This window comes from Rattus norvegicus, chromosome 3 (genome assembly GCF_021556685.1).
Source record: "Rattus norvegicus strain SHRSP/BbbUtx chromosome 3, alternate assembly SHRSP_T2T, whole genome shotgun sequence".
NCBI classification, from domain to species: domain Eukaryota; kingdom Metazoa; phylum Chordata; class Mammalia; order Rodentia; family Muridae; genus Rattus; species Rattus norvegicus.
This window is the reverse complement of record NC_141536.1, coordinates 87,938,247-87,963,634: the sequence shown is the minus strand read 5'-3', so window position 1 is coordinate 87,963,634 and position 25,388 is coordinate 87,938,247. Positions and strand designations below refer to the sequence as shown.

Below are 25,388 nucleotides of genomic sequence, written 5' to 3'. Positions count from 1 at the left end.
TCATTGTAATAGCACCAACTCTAATGGCTACATTTTGTTTTCATGCAGATGTCACTGGCGTTTTTGATGTTTCATTCTAATTTATGTTAGAAAATGAATGCTTAAAGTATTGCCCAGGCTCCCATTACTCCAGAGGAAATGAGGGGCACCCTGTGTGTGTGCATATGTTCTTGCATTCATGCAGCAGATACAATGGTTTGGTCAAAATGAATTGTGTGCCTGAAATGAGAGTCTAGGTCTTTTCTGGAAGGGCACATTGAAGAATATTTGTGTGCTTACTGGCAAACCTACACAAGCAGATTTCTTTGTGAATGTTTGGGCTACTCGGTAGGCATAAACTGTACTTAGATTTTGTAAGAAAATGAAAATGGTGTCCTCTAAGATCTCATTCTAAAGTGCACAGCCACCAGGGGTTGCTGTTATGCTTAGGACCTACCATCTGCTTGTCTGTCAGCCACACATTGACATAACCATCAGTGTTGAGAGTGAATAGTGAAAGAACCCCACTTGGAAGCAGAATAAGCTGAGATTGGGAGTAGTGAGGATTGACCTTCATAGTAAGAGTTGGGTTGTATAGTAAAGGCTAAGTATGGATGTAAGCTCTGGAAGCTTGGCGGAAGGTGGAGGGGAGGGTGTAGACTTCTATTATCCAAGAAGTTAAGTCTTTTGTTTGCACAATGTATCTACACATGATGGTGTGGCCACTCAGCCTGTCTATAGGGATGCATTATGGGAGACTTACATATACATACACAGTTTATCAGACACATTTTCTGAGCTTAGCAGTTAAAGAATGCCTGGGGGGAGAAAACCTTGTAAGAGCCAGTATTATGAATCTTTATTCACAAGTTGTAGGAATTAAACGGTAAGAGGGCTTATAGTCCACAGACCATAATAATATCCTAAGGAATAGTACATGCTTGTATTACACCAGCTAAATCGTGTATCTAGGAATGCCCCCATAATAAAGTTTGATTACTTCATTTAAGATCACTGATTTATTAAATCCAAGACAAGATAGTAGTTGTAAACTAAACATAGAATGTGTTAGTGTATTATGTTTTATCTGTATATACTATATATATATATATATATATATATATATATATATATATATATATATATATAAAGACGAATGTGTTAAGGGTTCAAAAAAAATGTTCATTTACCTCAAACAAATGTTACCCAAAAAAGGAGGGGTAGGGAAGAGAGGAAGAAAAGGCTTAGACTTTTTCTAGAAATTGGCTTAGGGAAAGTTAAAATGCTCTCTGTATCTTTATGAGATAGTAAGTTCTAGCAGAATTTTATACCTGAAAGTCTATCCAAAAATTCATTATGGAACTTCCGGTGTCTCCTTTTCTGTGGCATGGGGGGGGATTTTTTTCCTTCTCTGAGTCTTTCAAAATTTAATTTTTACACAAAGTATCACCTGACTCCTTTGTCAATAACTGGAAGAACTAATTTCCTTGTGCCTGTCCAGAAATACAAGCAATGATGAAACCAAGCAATAATGTTAAAGAAGTTATTTTCTGCCCCTTTATGCTACAAAGCTACTAATACTTGTCCTAGAAACCTACTAGTACTTTGCACAAATTCTGTCTAATCAAATGCCTAGTTTTAAGGGATTAGTTAAAATGCAAATAAATAACTGTCAATTGTACCTCTGATCCCCATATTTGAGTTTAAACACTGAGTGACTGATATATCTGTAGGAAGAAACATCAAGAGAACAAAAACATTTGAGACCTGAGTCTGGGCAGTCAGCCATAATGTTCACCATTTCCTCAGGGAAGTGATTTGAAGAACATTTTATTTTTGCTGTGGGCAGGGTTGGCCTTTTTTCAGCCTACAAAGCCTTTTTGAAAGGGACATGGAGATGAAGGTGCAGAGAGAAGCTGCCCCCTGCAGTGTCTGCTACAGCTTTTTGTGGACTGAACATAGGAGGTAAGTGCAGTTTACCACCAGACCAAGTTTACATCAGAATTGCAGGAAGACTGAAACTCAAACAAAGGAAACTTTTGGTCTGTGCTCCTCAGACTTCAGCCATTATAGGTGAGAGCAGGAATATTCTGGTAACAGTCTGATTCTCTCTCATTTCACTGCTCTTTGTTTAAATAAACTGTCAGGGAAGCCTAAAAACCAGCCTGATCATTGCTTCTGTTGAGATGCCCATGTTAACAGAGTGCCTAACAAATCTACCTTTGCAAACTCTAAACCAGAGCAAAACCACTTGCATCAATTCACCCCACAGATCTTTGACCCTCTGAATGCTCAATGTTCCTGACCTTCCACATACATCTAATTTCTGCAAAGCTCTTCAGCTCTAAAATGACTGAAGCATATGGGAGAGGGCTGGCCCTAAAGAAAATGTGACTATGTCACAATCCCTGTCCCCTGTACTTCCACTGCAGTTCTTTTGTCTTGTTTGACTTTGTTTTTTTAACTATAAATACTATTTATTGAATGAGAACAAACTGATGTCAGCCTATGAGCTTTATAAACTATTAATCAAAAATAAAACAATAGCTACATTAGTAGTTTATTTAAAAAAAATATTGTCCTGTGCTAGAGCCTTAGTAAGGTTTCCCGTTTAGGCCCACACCTACACTATTACATAGGTTATATATGACACATTTTACAGCTGAGAGCACTGGAATTCAGAGAGACAAATGACACCCCCAAAGTTTACTTGGTTTATTTTCTTTATTTTATATACCCACCCTTTTCTTTGGTAAGATCAAAGAAAGATCCACCAGAGAGATTGTATTATAGTCTACCTGAGACCAGTAGTTTGAAACGTCTTTTGATCGGGTGCATAGAAGCTCTACCATGCTTTGCATTGTGCCCATCCATCTCCTAATTAATAAGGATGCAGACTTGACAAAAATCCACAGTCAGCCTCCACTTTCTAGTTCTTGAAAACCATGGGTTTTTTTTTTTTTTTTTTTTTTTTTTGGTTCTTTTTTTCGGAGCTGGGGACCGAACCCAGGGCCTTGCGCTTCCTAGGTAAGCGCTCTACCACTGAGCTAAATCCCCAGCCCCAAACCATGGGTTTTTTAATTGGCCAAATGTGGGCTCTAGCTGTGGCCATGTCTCCAACTTCCCTGAGCCTCAGTCTTTTCATATATAAAGCATAGCCATCCATGCCAATTAAAACAATTAAAAGATAAGTAGGGGGATCATTTTGCTTTTTACATACACCAGTGATTCCAAGCTTCCATTGCATTTAATTTTCCAGGGCTTAGTCTGCCCATTCTCTTCAGTGAACAAATGATTATTACTAACAGCCAGTGGGTTAGGCCCACCAGGTCCCCTACTACTTACTATAAGTAGTTTGACTGGAGAGATACTTAAGAGTATCAATTTGTGGAGAAATAGCCATCTCTCCAAATCAACAACAACAAAAATTCTCAGGGGCTTTATTTAAACTTGAGAGTTGTTAAATTTATTTATTTATCTGAAGGTCCTTAAAAATAGTTTAATAAAGGAGTGTCTTGTTGTCTCAGAGCAAATGATCTTAGTTAAAAAAAAAAAACAAAAACAAAAGAATTCCCTTCTCCTAGAAGTGATGCATGAAATCGTTATTTTGTAACCATTCCTCCACACGTATTGTGGCCTCAGTGAAGATAGCCAGGGAATGTTTTAAATACAGTGGGTTGGGAAAGCAAAACAGTCTATGTATTTTCTGTTTACTTCTCATGCTAGTGTACAGAGCTGTCTGTAATGCATTGTTCTATATTAAACAAGGCAGGTTGAGGCTCAGAACATAAGAATCTTGAGACTTGTAACTCTTTAAGGAAGAAGGGAGCAGAACATTATGTTGTATGTTTACTGTAGGCAGACATTGTCCTCATAACATTTAATGGAAATGTGGATCATTTACCAGTGTTTCCTATGCTATTCATAAAGAGTCACAAGCAAGAAAACTGAGGCCAAGGAGGGTCAGTTTTGCAGGAGAGTTACTAAGTGAAAGGATTGACTAACCCTTGTTTCTCTTGAGTCTGAAAAGCAAAATTGTAAGTTTTGGCAGCAGGGAAGCCTGTCATCCAGACTGTTGGCAGATGACCCTCAATTAGGCAGACTTAGCAGGTGATTAGGCTTTACTCGGGGCATTGTCCCCTGGTTTTTTTGTTTTTTAATTTTTACACTGAAGATTTTATTCCCCTCCCAGTCCACCCTCCTATGGTTCCACATCCCATTACTCCACCCCCACCCCTGTCTCCACTAGGGTCTCCCCACCTCGCTAGACTTCTAAACTCCCTGGGCAGTTTCATGAGGGTTAGATGCATCTTCTGACTAAACCCAGACTCAAGAGTCCTCTGCTGTATATGTATTGGGGCCTTCACATTAGGTGGTGTTTGCTGCCTGGTTAGTGATCCAGTGTCAGAGATCTTATGGATCCAAGTTAATTGAGACTGCTGGTCCTCTTTACAGGGTCACCCTCTTCCTCAGCTTTTCCCTAATTCAACCACAGGGGTCAGCAGTTTCTTTTGATTGGTTGGGTGCAAATATCTGCATCTGACTCAGCTGCTTGTTGGGTCTTTTGGAGGGTAGTCATGATAGGCCCCTTTTTGTGAATGCTCCATAGCCTCAGTAATGATGTCAGGCCTTGCGCCCCCCTCACCCCCACCTGGATCCCCTCTGGGGTCTGTCCCTGGATCTTTTATTCCTCAGACACCTCTCCATGTCCATCCCTGTAGTTCTTTCAGACAGGAACAATTATGGGTTAGAGTTTTGACTGTGGAATAGCAAACTCATCCCTCTCTTGATGTCTTTCTGCTAGAGGTGGGCTCTACAAGTTTCCTCTTACCACTGTAGGACATTTCATCTAGGGTCCCCACCCCCCAAGTCCTGAGGGTTTCTCACCTCCTAGGTCTCTGGTGCATTCTGGAGGGTCCTTCCAACTTCCTACCTCCCAGGGTCACCTGTTTCCATTCTTTCTGCTGGCCCTCAGGGCTTCAGTCATTTTCCCCCACCCAATACCAAATCATGTTCCCCTCCCCCACCCTACAACCCACCCCACCCCCATCCTCTTTCCCTCTCTAGTCCCTCCCTCTCTTCCCCTTTGTGGTTGCTTTCTTCTCCCTCCCAAGTGGAACTGAGGCATCCTCACTTGGGCCCTTCAGCTTGTTGATCTTTTTGAGTTCTGTGGACTGTATCTTGGGTATTCTGTACTTTTTTTTTCTTTTTCTTTTTCTTTTCTTTCTTTCTTTTTTTTTTTTTTGACTAATAATCCACATATTAATGAGTACATACCATACATGTCCTTTTGGGTCTGAGTTATTACCTCACTCAGGATGGTATTTTCTAGTTCCATCCATTTGCTGGCAAAACTCAGGATGTCCTCATTCTTAGTGGATGAGTAGTATTCCATTGTGTAAATGAACCACATTTTCTGTATCCATTCTTCCGTCGTGGGACATCCCGGTTGTTTCTAGCTTCTGGCTATCATAAATAAGGCTGCTATGAACATAGTGGAGCACATGTCCCTGTGGCATGATGGGGCATCTTTTGGGGATATTCCCAAAAAAGAGTAGTATTGCTGTAGATCTTTAGGTAAATCTATTTCCAATTTTCTGAGGAACTTCCAAATTGATTTCCAGAATGGTTGTAACAGTTTGCAATTCCACCAGCAATGGAGGAGTGTTCCTCTTTCTCTACATCCTTGCCAACATGAGGTTTTGATCTTAGCCATTCTGATTGGTTTAAGGTAGAATCTCAAGGTTGTTTTGATTTGCATTTCTCTGATCACTAAGGACTAGGAACATTTCTTTAGGTGCTTCCCAGCCATTTGAGATTCCTCTGTTGTGAATTCTCTGTTTAGTTCTATAACATATTTTTTGGATTGGATTATTTGGTTCTTTGGTGGTTAGCTTCTTGAGTTCTTTATATATTTTGGATATTAGTCCTCTATTGGATTTGGGGCTAGTGAAGATTTTTTTCCCAGTCTTTAAGTTGCCAATTTGTCTTACTATGTCTTTCGCCTTACAAAGGCTTTCCAGTTTAATGAGGTCCCATTTATCAATTCTTAATCTTAAAGCGTGAGCCATTAGAATTCTGTTTAGGAAATTTCCCCCATGCCAATGAGTTCAAGGCTCTTTCCCACTTTCTCTTCTATTAGATTCAGTGTATCTGAATCTTGATCCTCTCTGACTTGAGCTTTGTGCAAGGTGATAAATAGGGTCTATTTTCAGTTTTCTGCATACAGACAGCCAGTTAGACCAGCACCATTTATTGATGATGCCTTCTTTTCTCACTGTATATTTTTGGCTTCTTGTCAAAGATCAACTGTGCTTAAGTGTGTGGTTTTATTTCTAGGTCTTCGGTTCTATTCCATTGATCAACCTGTCAGTCTCTGTACCAGTACCATGCAGTTTTTATCACTATTGCTCTGGAGTAGAGCTTGAGGTCAGGGATGGTGATTCTCCCAGCTGTTCTTTTATTGCTAAGAATTGTGTTTGCTATTCTGGGGCTTTTTCCTTTCCAGATGAATTTGAGAATTGCTTTTTCCATGTCTTTGAAGAATTGTGTTGGGATTTTTGATGGGGATTGCATTGAATCTGTAGATCACCTTTGGTAGGATGGCCATTTTTACTATGTTAATTCTACCAATCCATGAGCATGGGAGATCGCTCCATTTTCTGAGATCTTCTTTGATTTCTTTCTTGAAAGACTTGAACTTATTGTCATACAGATCTTTCACTTGTTTGGTTAGTTACACCAAGATATTTTATATTATTTGTGGCTATTGTGAAGTAAGTTGTTTCTTAACCTGTTTATCATTTGTATAAGAAGGCTATTGATTTATTTGAATTAATTTTATATTCAGCCACTTTGTTGAAGTTGTTTATCAGCTGGAGTTCTTGTACTCCTCTATCTGGCAGAGCCTTATAGTAGGGCCAACAGAGAGTGATTGTTTCACAAGTATCATAAATAAATACCATGACACTAGACTTGTGTTGAGATAAACATGAGCAGATCCCGATGGAGTGCGAAGTTAAAGAATTGTGTGATTTTAATGTCATAGGAAAATTGGCTTTAGGAAAAACTGAGAGGAAAGTAAATGTGTTTTTAACAACCCTTACCTGTGTTTAGCACCCTGTTCACACATACTAGTCCTAGCCCCTTAAAGCTGGGCATTTTTCTTTCTCCAGGAAAGCCTAACCATCCACCTTCATCCCACCAACTCAGTAATTACAACTGGCTCCTCTAGTAACTCATTGGTTCTCTCCTGGGTTATGGTAGTCCCACGGCCAGCTTTTAACTCAAGCAGATGAACAAGTCAAATATATGACAAGAATAGTTAGGAACTCTGTTTTTTCCCTTGTTTCATTTGTTTTTTCCAAGAGATTATTTCTTTCTTTTTTTTTTTTTTTCTTTTTTTGGTTCTTTTTTTTTTTTATTTTTTTTTTTTTTTATGTTCTTTTTTTCGGAGCTGGGGACCAAACCCAGGGCCTTGCGCTTCCTAGGCAAGCGCTCTACCATTGAGCTAAATCCCCAAGCCCCCAAGAGATTATTTCTTTGTGCAGGACTGGCCTGCCTCTGCCTTCCAAGTCCTTCACCCACCCATTGAAGAACAACTTTTATAAAGAGAATTTTACTTACTGCCCTCTGCAGAGTTGTTGAAAGTTTGAAGACCTTAGATGCTTCTCACATGCTCTCTTATTCAGTATCTGTTACTTCCTCCAGTATGCAGAACACATTGAGTACAGAGCAGTCAGCTTTGTTTAGTTTAATCTAGATGATATGCAATAGATGGAAGGCTACCATGTTCAGTCCCCTGTGTGTGTGTGTGGTTCTCTCTCTTCACTCTTCCCTCTCTCCTGTTTGGTGTTGTCATGGGTTTGGGGGGTCTTCTAGTAATGACCAAACTGGTGCTGTTTCTCATCAGATAACACTGGAGTACAATCCAGAGCCTCTGGTAAGATTGACTGACTATAGGAACCCGTCTTAGGAACCTGTTACTTCTGTAGGTAACAGATGCTGAGTATGAGAACATGTGAGAAACATATAAAGCCTTCATTATTTTTAATAGGTCTGCAGAGGCCAATAAAAAACTCCTATCGAAGTTGCTCTTTAATGGGTGGTGGTGCACACCTTAAAACCAGCACTTGGGAGGTAGAGGCAAGCCAGCCTGGTCTACAGGGTGAATTCCAGGACAGTCAGGGCTATACAGAGAAATCCTACAGATTCCACTGAGTCTGTGTCTGCTGTCTGTCTTCTCAGCTTCTTGAATATTTGAATAGGGGACTAGTAGAGCCTTTATAGCATTTTTCCATTTCCTAGAGAAATATATAATAAACATATCCACTGCAAGAGGGGGAATAGGTGACGGAATCAGGCAGTAGAACAGGGACCCTCAGTTATCTTCTATAAATCATCTACTCAGAATCCTGGAGAAGTTGTTCCACAGAGACCCATGGCTTATTGGCAGAAGACATCTGTCTCCCCAGAGTTTCCTTTTGCCATTAAGAGAGTATTCTTACTGTCCCTGGCATGGGCCTTAGGATAGATAAGTTAATTTGGCCCCGGCAGAAAGGGAACCCCAGGCTCTGCATAGAAGCAAGTGTCTCTTATTCCAGACCCTTAGCATTAGAACACTGGCTCTTGACACTCTTTGATGCTGAGTCTCAGGCCAATCTTGATTATATGAATACATTTCAGCAGCCTGATGCCTGCCTACTTCCCCCTCGCAGAGTTTATATTGAGTTACCACTGGGTATTTGTTTTTCTTTTTTCCTAAAACATCTGTTTGTGCTGTCTTGGGGGAATGTTGCACAGAATGTAGCCTGAATATTTTAAACATTGCTCTTGTTCACATTTTGAAGTGCTAGCAGTGTGGTAGACGCCATATGGAGCTCTGACACTCTTCTCATCTTCTATTCTTTCCCGTCTACATCCCCTATCTTCTTAGGAGACATTTCAGGCATGACCCATGCATGAAAAGAAGCCTGAGAGCTGCTGATGAGTCACTTTCACTACTCTCCTCTGCTTTATCTTTAGCTATTCTGGACTCTTCGCAGCCCTATGACCATGCTAAGCTGTTTCACATCTTACAGAGCTTATTCAAGCTGTTTCATCTACCTGACATGCCTCCCTCCTGACTCCACTGTCTTCCTGAGAAGTACTGATCCATCTGTCAGTGATAAAGCCATTTCTTACTTGTCATGTGAAAGTCGCAATTTCTTTTTCTTGTAGTATGCAGAGCACCTACTTTTTTGCCCACTGAGGTCCTTAAATATATTTCATTCCTTTTCATTTGCACATAGTAGGGGTTCAGCTACTGTGAGATGAAAAAGACAAGTTATAGAAGTTACAAAAAAGATTTGAATGTGACTGAGTACTAATTATTAGGTAGTATGTTAAAGGCTTTCCATGTCTTATTTGTTTTCTACTCAGCTGTAGGGGGGAGCCTCGTGTTTTCATTTTCCTGAATAGCCCTGACATAAGCACCCATCATTTTTTATCCCATCATCTTGTTTCCCTTTCTTCATAGTACTTTCTACTCAGTACAGTTAGCTTGCATATTGTCTTTTCATTGGAAAGTATGCTCCATGAGAGCCAAACCCTTATCAGTCATTCTCAGCGCTATAAGGCGGGACCTATTAAGGTGCTTAATATATTGTAAATGTTCAATAAATATTTTCACTGAAAGGATAAATGATTTGATGACTTTATTCCATAGATCACTAAAATAATGGATGAGGTTAAATAGCTTTGTCAAAGGCACATAATTCAGATGACAGACCTGGTCAAGAATCCTGGTCATATTCTTAAGTAGATAATCTTATACTATCTTTCTTAAGAGTTCTCCAAATAGATAGACTTAATGACACTAGGAAAAGGCCTTCTTTTCTGTTGGATGTAGTTTCTCCACCTTTCACCTCATCAACCGAATGAGGGTTATGCTACCAGGAGAATGTGGCCTAAGTGCCAGGCCTGACCACTGGGTGTGTGAGGACACATCATCTGAACTTAATTTAGATTCGATTTTCCAGAAGAGAAAAAAGAAAATGAGACAAAAGTTGAAAACTACTACTGTAGAGTGTTTTATTCAAGCAAGCTTGGTGCTTCTGACTCTAGACAGACAGAACTGAAATTGACCTGGGGGACTCCGTTCTAAGTGTCTTTGTGACTCTGTTTCTCATGTGTCTTGGTGGTGGGTCTTTTGCATGACTGTTTGCTGGAAGCTTAGAGAAAAGGCTGCCTTTCAGCAAGGTTATAACAGGAAAGTTGAGACATTCTATAGTTGTAAAAGCTGAAAGGAATAAATAATCTAGCTGTTGTCTTACCCCCTTTGACATGTCTATTGGGAATTCTCCATAACATGAAAAACTTTTTTAGCAAATGTAACCAAAGTGAAATTTTGAGTCTGCTAGGGCCTTGGAAAATCTTTAGCATTGAGGCATTAGCTGGAAGCTAGTTGGATAGGTGCCAGGAGATTAACTTCACAAGCCTTCTAATGAATTGCCTAACCATCACTGAGTTTTCCTGTTAAGTGTTAAAACCAACAGACAGGCCTTGATTGTAGTAGCATTTCTGCCTAGCTCTGGAACCTTGAGACTTTCATACTTCATTTTCTTCATCTATAAAATGAAGGGGCTGCTACACAGTTACTGTAAAAACAATATAAAAACGTGAGCATAACAAATAATTATAACATTCCCATAGAGAGTGCTTGTAATGTGTCTATGTCCTCTTTTAACCAGTGTAGAAACTTACTGTTTATGTGTGCTAGAATATAATCTTGAAGATGAGTGTATGTGTTTTCTACTAGTATTTACAACCACATTCCATTGTGGCTTTCCCACTACTGGATCCAAGCTTCAAGTGACATTTCATCTGGAAGAATGTTTACTCTTTCAGGCTGGAAGACTTAATAACATTCTTATCTCTCTCCTACCATGGGTTGTTAAAGCAAGGGGTGAATGATTCAAACTCTTGCAGTTGGGTCTCTCTTGAGAATAGCTCACAGCTAGGTTGCAGAGCACTGGACGATTCCAAGCATGTAGCTGCTTAATACAGAAGCAAGATGAGAACCTCCTGCAAGGATATAAATAGGTATTTGAGGTTTTCTCATCAGAGATGTTAAATATAAGCTTGTTTCTGCTGTGCTCTTTTGGTTGTTTGGATGAGAATAGCCTCCATAGGCTCATATATTTGAATACTTGGTCTCCAGTCGATAGAACTGTTGGCAAAGAGTGAGGGGTGTGTGACCTTGTTGGAGGGGTATACTAGTGGAGGTAGGCTTGAAGGTCTTAGAACTCCATGCCATTCCCAGTTAGCTGTCAAGAGAAAAGTTGTCAGATACTGCTTCAGTGCCATGCCTGCCTATCTGCCTGCCTAGCCCTCCAAAATTGTAAGCCTCCAAAACTCTTTTCTTCTATAAAATGTTTGATCATGCTATTACAGCAATAGAAAAGTAACTAAAATAGCCCTCAAAGATAAGAGTTTTACCAGTCCATTGACCAGAACTGCCCTTTACCAGCAAGACTGTTCTTTTATAAGAGCAGTCATTGTTTATGATATAGCATTTTAATCTATACTTAGTATTGGAGTGATTATATAGACTTCATTTCAGTGACAACTAGAAAAGAAAATGGGTTCTCTGTTTACCTGTAAAAACAACTGTTTACCTATAAAACCTGTTAACATAGTTGTCTGAGCAATGTCTCTAGGACCAACAAGTGACATGGTCTGCTATGAAGGTTTCTTAAAATATTCATTCTTTATGTGATGATTTCAGTCGTTTACGTACTCATAAGATGTGTGACAAATATTTTACCATGTTCGGTCACATGCATGCATACACACTTGTGTGTATGTGTGTATACTCTATATCAATATATTCTCTAGATAGAACTTATATACATATATGCTAATCTCATTTAATTCCTTTTAGCAACTCTTTAGAATAGTTATTTACTAATTTCAAGTTACTAATTTCATTTTCAAGTAAAAGCACAGAACTCAAAAGCTCTACTAAATGGTAGAGCTGTGACTCAAATTGGTGTACTTAACTCCAAGATCAACATCCATAACTCTTAGTCATAGAAGTAGCATTAGTTTTTTAAGAGTTATAGTTCTTCCAACATAGAGTGATCTGCAGATTGCAGACCTTATCTCACAGTCATCATGAGCACACTGCTACTTTTCACATAGAGATGAGATTAGTGTCAAGAACAGTATTTATTGATCTTTTCCCCTTCTACCTTGGTAACTTGTACGATCTAGCAGCTTGCAGCAACAGAAATTTTGAGACCCAGATTTTATTAAATCTTAGGTTTAAGGAGTTTTTTGGGGGGGTGTTAAGGAAACTGCTTGAGATTTGGTTTCTATTATTCATATGCCAAGTGAAGATGAGAAAACTGGGTCAGGTGATTTCCTGAAGGTATAGGAAGCAGGGAAGGCAAAAGTTTGGGCTATTTTCTGCTTCTCATTTTTCACCCTCCTTGAGTTGCATGAACCCTAATGGAGGGTATGGAAAGGTTCCTCTTAATTCTTACCATGGAAGATCAGCAGTGTTATAAGATCCAAAAATGGTGGGGGAAGGAAAGAAGGTTGCAAACAGACAGTGTAATGTCAGAGAAAAGGAAAACTTATTAGGCTCCTGCCATTTGCCTCTAACAGGCATGAGCCCCTCTTCCTTCATCCTTTTCTCCCCTCCCCCTCCCTCTTCTTCTCCCTTCCCCCTCTCTCCTCCTTCTCCTCTCCACCCCAGTGCTACCTCAGTTTTCTGCATATGCTTTCAAATCATCCCATTTGTGGCAGGAGTATAGGTAAAATGAGCATTCTCACATTCTCCCTGTGTGAGTAGTGATTACAAATCAGCACACAATGATTTCTCCCACACATTTACCAATAGTGCATCAAGAACGTTTAGAAACACATACCCCCTCTTCCCTGACAAAAGGAACATCATCCTTTGGAAAGCATTACAGTAAAATGGAAATGTTGTGTCGCTGCTGTGATTCTAAGGCCTCCCACCTTCAGGAGTCAACCTATAGCAATTGTAGCCACCCTGACAGACATACGTGAAAGTATAACTGAAGTATCAAAGCTAAGAAATGGAACACTACCGGGACTGGGTGGATGAGGCACCTAAATATTGTCTATTGCAGATTCAGACACGGATCCCATGAAGGAATAACACCTAAACCCAAGAGGGCAGCTGTTGCAGCATCCAATTCATCTTAAGGATTTCAATCATTCATAAAATAAATACTCCATTTAAAAAAAAAAGAAACATATACCCTTGGCTTGTTGGAGAAATAGCTGATTCTAAGAACTAGGAAATACGTAAGACAAGCATGTCCCCATATGTTCTAACACCATAAAGTGAAGATGTGCTCAAAGGCAAGCTAAAATGGTCATATCGGTGAGGAAATGGCATTGGGGGCTGAGCAACCAAGCAACAATGTAGTTTTATAATCTCAAGTAAAAAAATCAAGACTCGGGAGTCTACATTGGTACAAATGATTGAAGTTGTGAGTAAAAGAAGGAACAAAATCTTATGTTCAAAAATATTTCAGATGGTTTATGTAAATACTTTTCAAAGAGACAGGAATATGGCTTCTAATTTCAATTGAGCTTAGTATAGTAACTTTATTCCAAATGGTACATTATATGAAATGGGAAAAGAATATTTACCAATCAGTATTGAAACCAATGATCATGATCAGCTTTAACAGTGTGAAGTTATATTGAACTTGAACCTTTGATAGAGTCTGAAGTCTTCTTCTAAAGCCCCATAATCATGAGCAAGACATTCGACACATCCCATGTGAAGGGCATCCCTACAGAATATCTCAGTACTATACCATCAAGAATAGCCCTGGCAATCATTAGGAGTCCCAGGAATCAAGACCACACAATGTGGTTTCCCAGAACAGAAAATGACAACAAGATATGAATCAGTTCTTGTTGACAACAGGGAAACCTAAGCATAATCTCTTTTATTAACCTAAAGTCTTTCAAAAATTTACAGTCTATTTTAAAAGTACAAATATGCCTGTTGACCGAGGATTTTCCCCTCTATTTTTCTTTGGAAATTATTAAGGATGATTCATCCACATTGATGTATTTCACTGAGATGTAGGAAATAGTAAAAAGGCAGAAATCCTTTAAATATCTAATATTTGGTCTTTTAAATATATATAATTCAATCATGAATCATAATTTTAAATACATTTCTTGAGAAAAAAGTTCATGGCTGATGGATGAGTGGGAAAAGTAGGTAAAATGAAGTTAGGAAAGACCAAACAAGTTTATGAAAGATAGGTGTGTATTTTATGCATGCATAATAAAGATAGATGCAAATGTATTTCTGTGTGTTAATGGAGATTATCCCTGGTGTATAGTGCTATAGAAATTTTTGTTTTTCTTTTTCATAGAAGCAGTGCCCGTTTAACATAGAAAGCGAAAGATATTCAGTAGGTTACTTTGGTTTTAGGGTTGTTGTTGGGTTTTGTTTTGTTTTGTTTTTGTTGTGGTGGTGGTTTGTTTTGGGGTGTTTTTTTGTTTTGTTGGGTTTTTGTTTTGGTTTTGTTTGTTTGTTTTGGCTAGAAGTAACTTCAGTACTTAATCTGGTAGCAACAAAGGATTCAGTCCTCAAAAAGAACGCTAAAGCAGATGTGGCATTAACTAAGGATCCTGCCTTTTTTTAATCCACCTTCTTCCCGATATCAGGACACTGGCTATAAATCTAGAGAAGCAGGACTTTACACACACTTTTAAGTGTGAGGAGCACCACCTGTGAAAATGGTTGCTAGGTTCATAGGGATCATATTTAACACTTGGTTAAAGCTATACAAGAGACCAAGCCTCTCTAAGGGTTCTAAATAGATCTGCAAACCTAGGGGCTCTGTGAAACAAACCCAATCTGCATTTCTGCATTTCCTTCTTCGATAGGCCTTCTTACCTGGCCTTTTTCCTTTCTTTTTAAGGATTTATTTATTTATTTATTTATTTATTTATTTATTTATTTATTTATTTATTATAAGTACACTGTAGCTATTTTCAGACACACCAGAAGAGGGCTTCAGATCTCATCACAGATGGTCGTGAGCCACGATGTAGTTGCTGGGATTTGAACTCAGGACCTCTGGAAAGCAGCCAGTGCTCTTAACCACTGAGCCATCTCTCCAGCCTGCCTTTTTTTTTTTTTAATCTTAAAAAAAGTAATACACATTTCTTCATTCCACTACCAAAAAAAAAAAAAAAACGCTGGGCATTGCTGTCCTGTTTGTCAGGTGTTTAAAATAAACTTAAATAACTGTTACTTGTTATAGGACTGGGAAACAATGAATTGGAAGATTACGAACTCAGCTCTTTGCTGAATTTGGTGTGTTTCGGGAAGCTAATTGTTTCCCATACATCTACCATTTACAGGCTGTGTACCGTGAACAAATAAATCATGTAACCTCCTTGTACCTCAGTTGTCTCTTTTGTAAAATAGAGATGATGCTTACCAGAATCTTTATAAAAATAATAGCATCCAAATTCTTTTTTAAAGATTCATTGACTTTCATTTATGTGTATATATGTTTTGCATGCATGTATTCCTGTGTACTACATGCATACCAGGTGATGGTGGAGGTGATGTTGGGTCCTTTGGAACTGGACTCAACATATGTTTAATTTGGAGAGGACCTTATTGGCCTTTATCTGCTTTGGAGTTTTTTTCTAAATTACATTTATTGCTCAGGCTATCCCAGTTTCTCAAGTGAGAAAAATGTTCCAAAATCACCTAGCAGAGCCTGGACTATAATATCAGCCTTCTCCTGCTCTTCTCCTTAGACTGAGGAACAGGAACATTCGCTTTGTTTTATGTTTATGCCTACCTGGTCCCACAGGTCAGTAAGAGTAAGTTCCCATGCTTAATGGCATGGCGGCTCATTCCCCTTAGCTGTAGGGGTAGGTGGGTGTGTCTCCTGAAGGAAAGCTCCTGGGTCAGAGTATGTGGTCCTCCCACACACAGCTGAATACTAACTAGAACTAGGCAGTTGCTTCCGCAAACGCTCAAGGCTTTCCCAGGTAGCTTTTTGTGCAATGCCTATGTGGCCTAAATTTTTTTTAAAGAATTCTAAATCTATCTTTTTTTAATTCTATCTAGTTTTCTTTTAATTTCCCTATTCTCTTGAATTGAATAATTCTTTTAGAGAAATGGTTACTTAACAAATAGCCACAAACTCATCAGACACAAGTAATGCCAAGTCTAATTAAGTATATTATTATCTAGATAGGAAAAGAAGCTCCTAAGTCTGTGAACTCAGAGTGCCTGCCACCTCACATGTTTATTCCTCTTCCATTCCTGCAGCTCTGAGGACACAACCTGGGAAGCTGAGCCATCTATCTGTGGATCACATCTTTAAAAATTCCCAAAGCTTCCCTTCTGCATGATAACCATTCTGTCAGCAGGGTTAGAGTTGAACATGACTGGGCCTTGGATACTTCTCCCAGTTTGCATTAATACGTGCTACAGAAAGGCTATCTTTATATGTTTAGTCTGGGAAAAGGATATTATTTATTATACTACCTGGGACTCCTTGGCCCCATTCCATTCCCCCAAACCCTGTCTCTAGCCAGAGAGGTGCTAAATTTTACACCACCATCCCATTCAGAATTTAGGTATTCCTAATTCTTTTACCTAAACTTTCTGATTTTACATCCTGTAAAGGAATGTATGGAAAAGTATGTGCCTTCTTACCTACCTTTACGTCAACTTCTGAGGACTTGGGTCAAGTTTAGATAAGTAAGAAAGATGTGACTGCTGACATCATGTAGTTTTCATGACATTTTATGTATGTTTTTATCAAAACTGGCATCATAGACCTTAAATTTACAGACATGATTCACTATATAATCTTATTGACAGATCCATTTCTTATACCCAAACTATCTAGCCAAATTGCACTCACTTTCTGTTAGATCTGATTTCATTTGTATCCAATTCAAATATACATACTTTTTGGTATGGTACGTTTTGACAGCTGTCTTCTGAGTTTAAATCTTAGTGAAACCTGTTGGTAAGCACGTAACCTTGTCTAGACACACTAGGGAATGATGTCTTACTATTTCTCACCCTGCCCTCATGGAATCACTTTAAAGCCTTTGCATAGATAAAGCAGTGTCAAGAAACGTGTTCATATCTTTTTCTGAAGTGAGAATAAGGTGATTTTGAAAGTGGACATGGCTACAAAGATCAACTATACCCACGTTCTTGAGATGATCACTTCTAGGGGAGAAAATATATAGAAATTAAGGACTTGTAAATTGGTCTCTTTACAATCACCCATGATTGAGTCATCCCTGGAAAGTCATTAAGTACAACCAGGGAATGTGCACTACAGCTTTAAGACTGCTACTTCTAGATATAATACCTTCAAACCAGACCAGTCAGTGACTGAGCAGAAGCCACTTGGCTAATCCACAGCACTCAGTGACCCACTGTTATCAGCATTGACAGGGGAACTTTTTTCTAGAAACTTCCTTAGGATGGTTAGAACCATGAAACTTTCTGTCCAATCCCTGTGTTTCCTTAGTTTTGAAGTTGTCATTAAATAAAAGGGTTAGGGAGATGGTCCAATGCATAATGTGCTTGCTACAAATGTGTGGGGATCTAAATTTGAAACTCACATGGAAACTGTTTGGCAGTGCATGCCTGTCACCTGAGTACTTGGAGAACAGTGTTGGTGACAGGCAGATGCCTCATGCTTGCTGACATTTATTCTAGTTGAAATAGCAAGCTTCAGGTTCAGTGTAAGGCTCTCTCAAAAGTGAAGAGGAGATGGAGGTGGGCATCAAACATCAACCTCTGCCCTCCACCTTGTTATACAGGCACATGCTCAGCTACACACACACACACACACACACACACACACACACACACACACTAAAAAAACCTTTCATCTCAGGTATCTGAAGGCAGTTGGAAAATAGCATACTTAATCTGTAATATAAGATACTAAACCAAAAGGTATTAAAGGAAGGTTAGGAGGAATTAAATTTTGAATTTTGAATTTTTTAAAAATCATTCGTATTGGGTAAAATATATAAAGTTTTCATTTGTACTTTGATTTATACACTGTAAGATATATGGCAAGGAAGTTGAGATTCACTCAAGAATTTAGGCTTAATCAGTCTCATGACCTCGGTGTCATTATATAATGCTGCCCCTGCTCTTGTCCATTAGAAATTAATATATTCCTTAAACAGGCACCAAGAAGGTCTCTGTAATGTGCCTCTCCATCCAGTTTTACATCTGTCTGGCAGGTGGGTGTTTCTGTGGAAGAATATGAGTGCATAAGGGGAAAGACTGTGCTCCTCACTTGGAGGTGATGAAGACTTTAGGCACTTCAGATAAGAACGTGCACATATGCACTGGCTGATGTAATAAGTGAAAGCAGAATGTAGAGGGAGATGACACCCCCACTGATGAAGTTATGGGTAACCCATCAGAAGAGACCATATACCACTGGGTTAAGCTGTGCTACAGATTTGATTAAGGTCTTTTTATCATTATTACAAGAAACAGGTTATTGCTATGAAAATATTTTCTTGTTTCTAAAAAACAATAGAAACTCAAGGTATCTCCCCAGCCCACATCACTCCTAAGCTGTGATGTCTTGATGGGTGAGTACTGTGCCCATCCAGCCTAATACACAGGAAGCTGAATAAATGTTTAACAGTTGAAGAAATTAGTGATATGTCAGAGACACAAGGTCTCATACTATAAATGGTAAGATAAACCTTGTCAGTCCCAGGAAGAGTTCTCTCTTAGGGTAATGAAAACAGATTTTGTTGGTAAATACTTCTGACCTTTTTTCTAAGCTGCTCCAAGTTTTATAAAACAAACCTGAAAACTGGAAAAGAAATTATGTGTGTTTGATATTCTCATTTTGGGGTTGGAGTTGTTGACCTCTTCAAAACTATGGTAAAAATTGTGGCCTTTCTCAAAGACACACACAGACAAAACTCTGAATACAATCTCAGTAGGTTCATAAACCGTTTATCTCAAGAATGTTAAAAAATGACCTGCAGCTTAAGGAAAGGGCGGAGTTAATGTCAGTCCTCGCTTATTAGAAGTAAGACTGACAGGGAAACAAACTGAGCTTGCTCTGAATGTAATACTGAGGGGAGGATATGGTGCCAGGCTCATCTGTTCTTTGATTGTGGGGTAGAAGCTTTTTATAAAAGACCCTTTGTTTCCTTTGGGACAGATGCCACCAAATACTGCCTCAGTGGCAGTCCTCTGGCCAGGCCTGCCTACATGTACCCTTCATCCCATGACTGGATAGTCAACAGGAAAAGAGTAGAAACAGGGCAGGATTGTGAGTGTGGCATATTGCTGAAGTGGCTCTTCTGGCTTCTAGAGTACTCACTCACCTCATTCTGTAGGACTGTATCTGGAGTGTTTCCATCTCTGAAGGACTGCAAACTCACAGCTAGAATATTTTTCTCATAATGGTTTCCCCAGAAGGAAACAAAGAACATAGATTTATGTAGACAAAGATAATCCTTTTCTGAGAATGTCTCTAGGTCATAGCTGAGAGCTAATCTACTGCAAACCTTTTCTGTCTCTACCAGCTTGAAACTTTAGATTTCCAGTCAAAATTAAAACTTGGTCTTAAGGACCCTAGGTTCTTACATCTCAATCTTCACTTTGTTCATCCGGGCAGTGCAGAAAATAGTAATGGCAGTATCCTGGGGATGGAGTGGTAGAAAACTTGGGTAAACAACACCAACCTCCAGGTCGTGGTACTTCTGTGTTCAGCTTTAATAAGCAGGAGATGGAGTTGACTCTTATTCATCTATGAATTGGGGACCTCTAGAAGTGGATGAGAAGTGCCTAGGCAGGTTGCTGGTTTTGCCTGTTTGTAAATGTACACATCCCTTTTGCCTTTCTTTTTCTGGCTGTGTCTTCTCCTTGCCCCTGTCTTCTGTGATACTGTGCTGTCCAGAACCAGACCAGTGACACTTTAACACCAAGCATCTGAAATAATAGTCATGCCTTTGTGCACTTATGTTTTGACACCGAAACACTGATGCCAGGAATCCTCTGCTTATCTCAATAGTGGTTGGGGCTATTTTCAACTCCATCTGTTCCTCCTACCCTTTGTTTCTGTTGTTTTTAGAAGTCACCGTTGAACACTTCTCATGATCATTGTACAACTACTAGATGTGTAGTCATTGGTAAGATAGTAGTAATGCTACCTTATATACTGCAGAAGAAGGAGGAATGAGAATAAATGCCAAACTATAGAATGCGTAAGAGCAAAGAAGGAAGGAAGGTACACAGAGAATGACCCAGTGACGTGATGAGGTAGAGCACTTCCTGGAGACTGACTCTGCAGCATGGATGAGAACTTGGCTCTGCCTAGTGCCAAGTGCCATCAATTGCTGCTGCTACTGTTTGATTTTCTGACCTAATAATAAGTGTCTGAACACCTAGAGGAAATAAAACTGATTTCTACCAGCAGCCTATTTTTTTTTTTTTTTTTTTTTGGTTCTTTTTTTCGGAGCTGGGGACCGAACCCAGGGCCTTGCACTTCCTAGGCAAGCGCTCTGCCACTGAGCTAAATCCCCAACCCACCAGCAGTTTATTTTGTTAGTTAAATTCACAGTCTGATGGCTTTCCTGTTCCTTTACTTACCGGCTATATACTGGGCACTGTGTATTTTACATGTAATCTTATTTGAGTCTCTCAGAACCTGAGATAGTAAGTACTTTTTTTTTTTTCATTTTCATGATCGCTGTAGTTAAATTTAGAAATGAGAAATCAAAGAAGCTAAGACACTTTCCTGTGGCCCTACTGCTCGATCATGATAGAAGTAGCCTGAGGCTGTCAACCTGTGTACTGTGTAGCTTCCTTTTCTGTGATGTCTGAACTCACTTGCTTCTCCTTTTCTTTTGTAGTGGTGCCAGTGAAGAAGAGGACACATGAAGACTCACCATTCCCTGCAGAAAATACCCCTTCCCTGTGTGTATGTGACAGTGTGTATGTAATGGCTTCTGATATCTGTGAAAGCTGCCCGGCAACAAACTTCTTCCACTGGATATGTCCCCAGATCCACAGCAGGCACACGTTTCCAAGGGACCAGGGATTGTATGCATACTGACTGTGTGCTTCTTGTTCTCTTGTGATAGGTCATGGGGGAGCCCCTTTGATCAACTTGGAGGGCTCTTCAGACAACTCCCCAATGGCTGCTTTGAACTTACTCAGGAAAGCCAGCCCCTGGATTATTATTGTGCAAGTCAACAGTATCACTTTCTTAGGAAGATCTAGAACATCTCGAAAGGAAATCAGTTTTCCTTACCTGCAAACAGAAAACCCACTTTGTTTATACTGAAGCTTAAAGCAAATGTGGCCAAGTGGGGCCAAACTGACTCAGGAGGCAGTCTGTCATGGTCCAGTCCTGCCTCTGTGAAAAGTGTTAGAGCAGCTGGGCTGAAATAGGGTTGGAGAAAGAGTCCAGAGCTAGAAAGAAGATATTTTTAGTATGTGAAGTTATCTAGGACTTCAGATTCATAATTCAGTGCTGTGGAAATGGAAAAAAAATGATTGAAATGGTGGAAAGGAAATGACCTTAAGGACTGGGGTGAGGCAAAGAAATCTGATTAAAAGTTGAAATCAGTGTTTCAGAATTCAGATTGCCCGAATTTTCCAAAATGGTCACAAAAGCATCTGATAAAAACCTGAATTCTTGGGCCAGCTGTGTGGATTAACGGGCTTGTCACAACATAAAAGGCTGGCATGTATATTGGCAGGTGGAGATTGTCACTGTAAAACTTAGTAGTTCCACTCTGAGGTTAGTCTGTCGTGGTCAGTGCACTATGAGGGGAATCCTTGCCACTCCCTGGCTGCTAACAAGCATTCCCTCTATTTACTATAATTGGAATCCTCCTTTCTCTTGCAGCAGGCCTTCGGTTCACCTCACACACCCCAGTTTTCTCTTTATGTAGCATGTCCAGGCATGCCCCACAGCTAGGTTTCCTGGCCATCTCATACTAGCAGATCACAGTCTCTTATGACCATACTTTTCAGGGTCAAGGAAGAAATAGTGTGCTAGGAGATACCCAACTGCAAGCTCACAAACACCATATCTTCTTGAGACATTAGTTTTTCTTTCCAACTGATTTAAAGTCAGGGGTAACTGTATTTTTAATAGAACAAACACGTTATAGAAGAGAATGTCCATACACTTAAATCGTTAACATAAAATAGGAGACTTGGAAGGAAACTCTTATTTGTAAGTGGACATGATTCCCTCTCCTCTTCGTGTGTGGTATTTCCATGTACACGCAGAGATTCTGTCCGAACTGGATTCAAGCAGCCTTGGGGTTGCTGTTGACCAAGGTCTAGACTTCCAGATCCAAGGAGTCCCTGTTGGGATAAATCTCCCTTTTCCTGTCATCTAGCTTGCCTGTGTACTTACCACAAAGCTTTAGGGGCAGCTAACATGTGTATGTACAGGATAGTTCTAAGGCAGAAACAACATATGTTTATGTAGGAGTCCTGTTTATGTCATTGTTCATCCCTATGCATGCTAGAAAATGATTTATCCCTTTGAGGCCAGGAAACTGCCAAGCCTGATTCTCTAGGCTAGGATTACCCTAGTTCACTACACATACAAGAATACTGGGGCAGAGAGGAGTGTAAGATCAAAAGATACTTTTCTCCAAACTGGTAGCTAGTAGATGGCTTAGACAATTTTGGTGCTTTACCATCTGTCTGCAAAGACTGGAGAATTTAATACATCTAGAGTTAACAACCTCCAATGAGATCCTATTCTAACAAAAATTTAAAAGATAGACCATTCTAGAAAGAGTGTAGAATATCAGAAGATTGAAAAGGCTTGACAATTTGGAAGCTTGTATTGTCTTTCCCCAGTAATCATTGATCTTTACATGTTGACCTTCATTAGCAATGAAGGGATCATTGCCTCTCCACCCAATCATGCTATTACTTTCAATCAGTGTTTGGGGAATCCAAGCATTTGTACAGTGGTTATAAACACAAATCTAAGAAGATTTGCCAACCCGTCTCTATTAGTTATCATCTCTAGAGTCCTCAAGGAAAGCATTTGCCCTTTACTTAGAAAGGGTTTCAGGTTCACTTTATGGGTTCCTGCTGTCTTCAGCACCTGATAAAACTTTAACCAGGAAAGCATTAAACATTTCATAGCAGCCCCTGCCTAGATCCCTAAGTTCCTAGTGACAGCAATTATCAATGTAAGAACTAGGATGCTTCCTGTACTGGTATCAGCTTCGTCCTCAGAGCTATGACCTCTTGCTTGGCTTTGTGTCCCATAGTGAACGAAGCTTCTTGCTTTTCCAGGTCAGTGTGAGTTAAGAATGTCAGAGTTGTATGTGTCCTGGCAGACTATGGACAGCAAGGTTTACCCAAATCATCAAGTGATGCAGGTAATGAATGTCTCTAAAATAAGTTGGGTCCTCCAAACAAGTCCTGGATACCTTCTGAATGTTAAGTGTCTAAGTGCTGAGAGTAATTGGTTCATTGGTTTGATACCACTACATCTAGCGCAGTTCTAAGAAGTGCTTGACTTCTCAGCTCTGACAGCCAGTAAGAAGAAGTAACCTTAGGACAGGCTATGAGCCTCTCTGTAGATGTGCAAGGGACAAGTCACTTGTCTGTAGTTGCTAGCAAAACAATGGAACCAGTTTTGAACACAGCACTCCCTGAGCTGTAGTCAGCCTTCTGCCCCACATCATGACTCACCTACAGATTGAAAGAGAGGTTTTCAGTTCTCCCAGTGCAGTATGCCCATTCACACTATGAATTCCTTTTCAAAGACATCAAGATGGCCTTAGTCCTCTACTCTAGTAAATGTGTAAGTATTCACTGTTAACCTGAGCTTCCTTCCAGGACCTGGGAGAGCCTTTCTTTTTGGTACAATCCCCACAAAGGAAAATAAAGGCCTTCAAGAGTGTAAAGTTTTTAGACAGAGTTGGAGGTGATGGTAGTCTTCTAACTTTATTTAAATACCACCTGCTCCTTTACTATAGAAAAGCAAATGTTTATGTTTTAGGAAACCCAGCTACCAAGTCTGTACTCTATGAGAGGTGCCAATTCAAATCACTAACTTTGAACTCCCTTCCTGGAGAGGGGTGGGTTGATTTGTACACACCCACATACACTATACCACTTAATTATTTAAGAGTTAAGTGAAGCTCAAAGCAGCTCCTGGTGATGTTATATACCACAAAGGTTTCTCCTAGGTCCATGTAAGTATAAACAGATAATTGGGAGTGTGGCTGCTGGCTTTCCAGAATAACCCCGTGGTAGGTGTCAACTCTTACAGCACTAAGCCAAGGTGACATCCCAACCCTCTTCCACCATGACTAATAACATGGGAAATGCAGATGCCTTGTCATTTGGTGACCTGGATCATTTTGTCACTCCATCTGGGCCCGAATATAGAACTGCAAAATTTATAACCTTGTAGTAGTCAGTGGTCTAAGAAGTCCTCTCTCTCCACAGAGAAAATGTCCTGCTGATTCCTGATATTCTACTCATGAAGTAGGTGCTCGGTACACACGTCTCTATAAATTGGTTGCATGTTTACCATGTGCTGAGCACATCTAGATTTTTGTTTGTTTAAAGGCAAAAGTCCCATTATAAATCAAGTCCAGCCCTGCCCTAAGAGAAAAGGCCCACAGAGCCATAGCACATCTCACTGACGCTGCCTTCACCCATCAGTGTTTCTGAGGCCCACTGTCCTATAGAATTCCCAGAGCCACAGGAGCCAGGCATTCCTCAGATCACACAAGAGATCATTTGGATCGCTTGGTTCCCCATTACTATCTGGGGCTGAGCAGAAACACTAGAACAAGGACCAGAGCAGGAACATGGAGATAAATGAAGACACTTGGAGTGCACTGTTGGGAAAATAGCCAGAGTCCATGCTGGGCTTAATGTGGCTTTAAGGGGACCAGTCGTTTATACTTTATGGAAGTTAAACCTGACCAGTCTTTGCAGTGACAGGCCACCATGCGTGAGTGGGTCGAACCAACGAGTCCATTGTCTTCTGCCTGTTGTCCTGTACACAGTCACATTCCCTCCTTGGTCATCTTCCCCTTCCACCGTTTACACTAAACAAGGGAACACTCAGTCTTTCAAGGGAATTACATATCTGAGTTAATGTTTCAGTATATCATTTTCATACTGTAAATTATTTTGTAAGAGAGATTTACTGCTATCCCAGGATGTTCGGACTTGGCTCCCCTGTGCATTTGGAAATCAATAAACTATTACTGGAAATACCATTTGTCTCTCAGAGTTGTTCACAAAGGACCCTGCTAAGTATAAATATCCAAGATAATCATATGTATATGCGTACACATATCTGTGGTGATGCTGGAGATGA

The 25,388-nt window shown here is 39.8% G+C and overlaps 1 protein-coding gene and 1 pseudogene across 2 annotated transcripts in view; both read left to right on the top strand.

Annotated features, from left to right (window-relative positions):
* Nucleotides 1-25,287, top strand: part of Trim44 (tripartite motif-containing 44) — a 135,586-nt gene extending 110,299 nt beyond the window's left edge. For both annotated transcript variants that reach the window (XM_087653270.1, NM_001013203.2), the window contains 1 exon segment: nucleotides 20,917-25,287. In XM_087653270.1, coding sequence (XP_087509396.1) covers nucleotides 20,917-21,119 — 203 coding nt within the window. In that variant the 3' untranslated portion in view covers nucleotides 21,120-25,287.
* Nucleotides 12,767-13,222, top strand: LOC147995604 (large ribosomal subunit protein eL37-like; annotated as a pseudogene).
* Nucleotides 25,288-25,388: the final 101 nt, after the last annotated feature.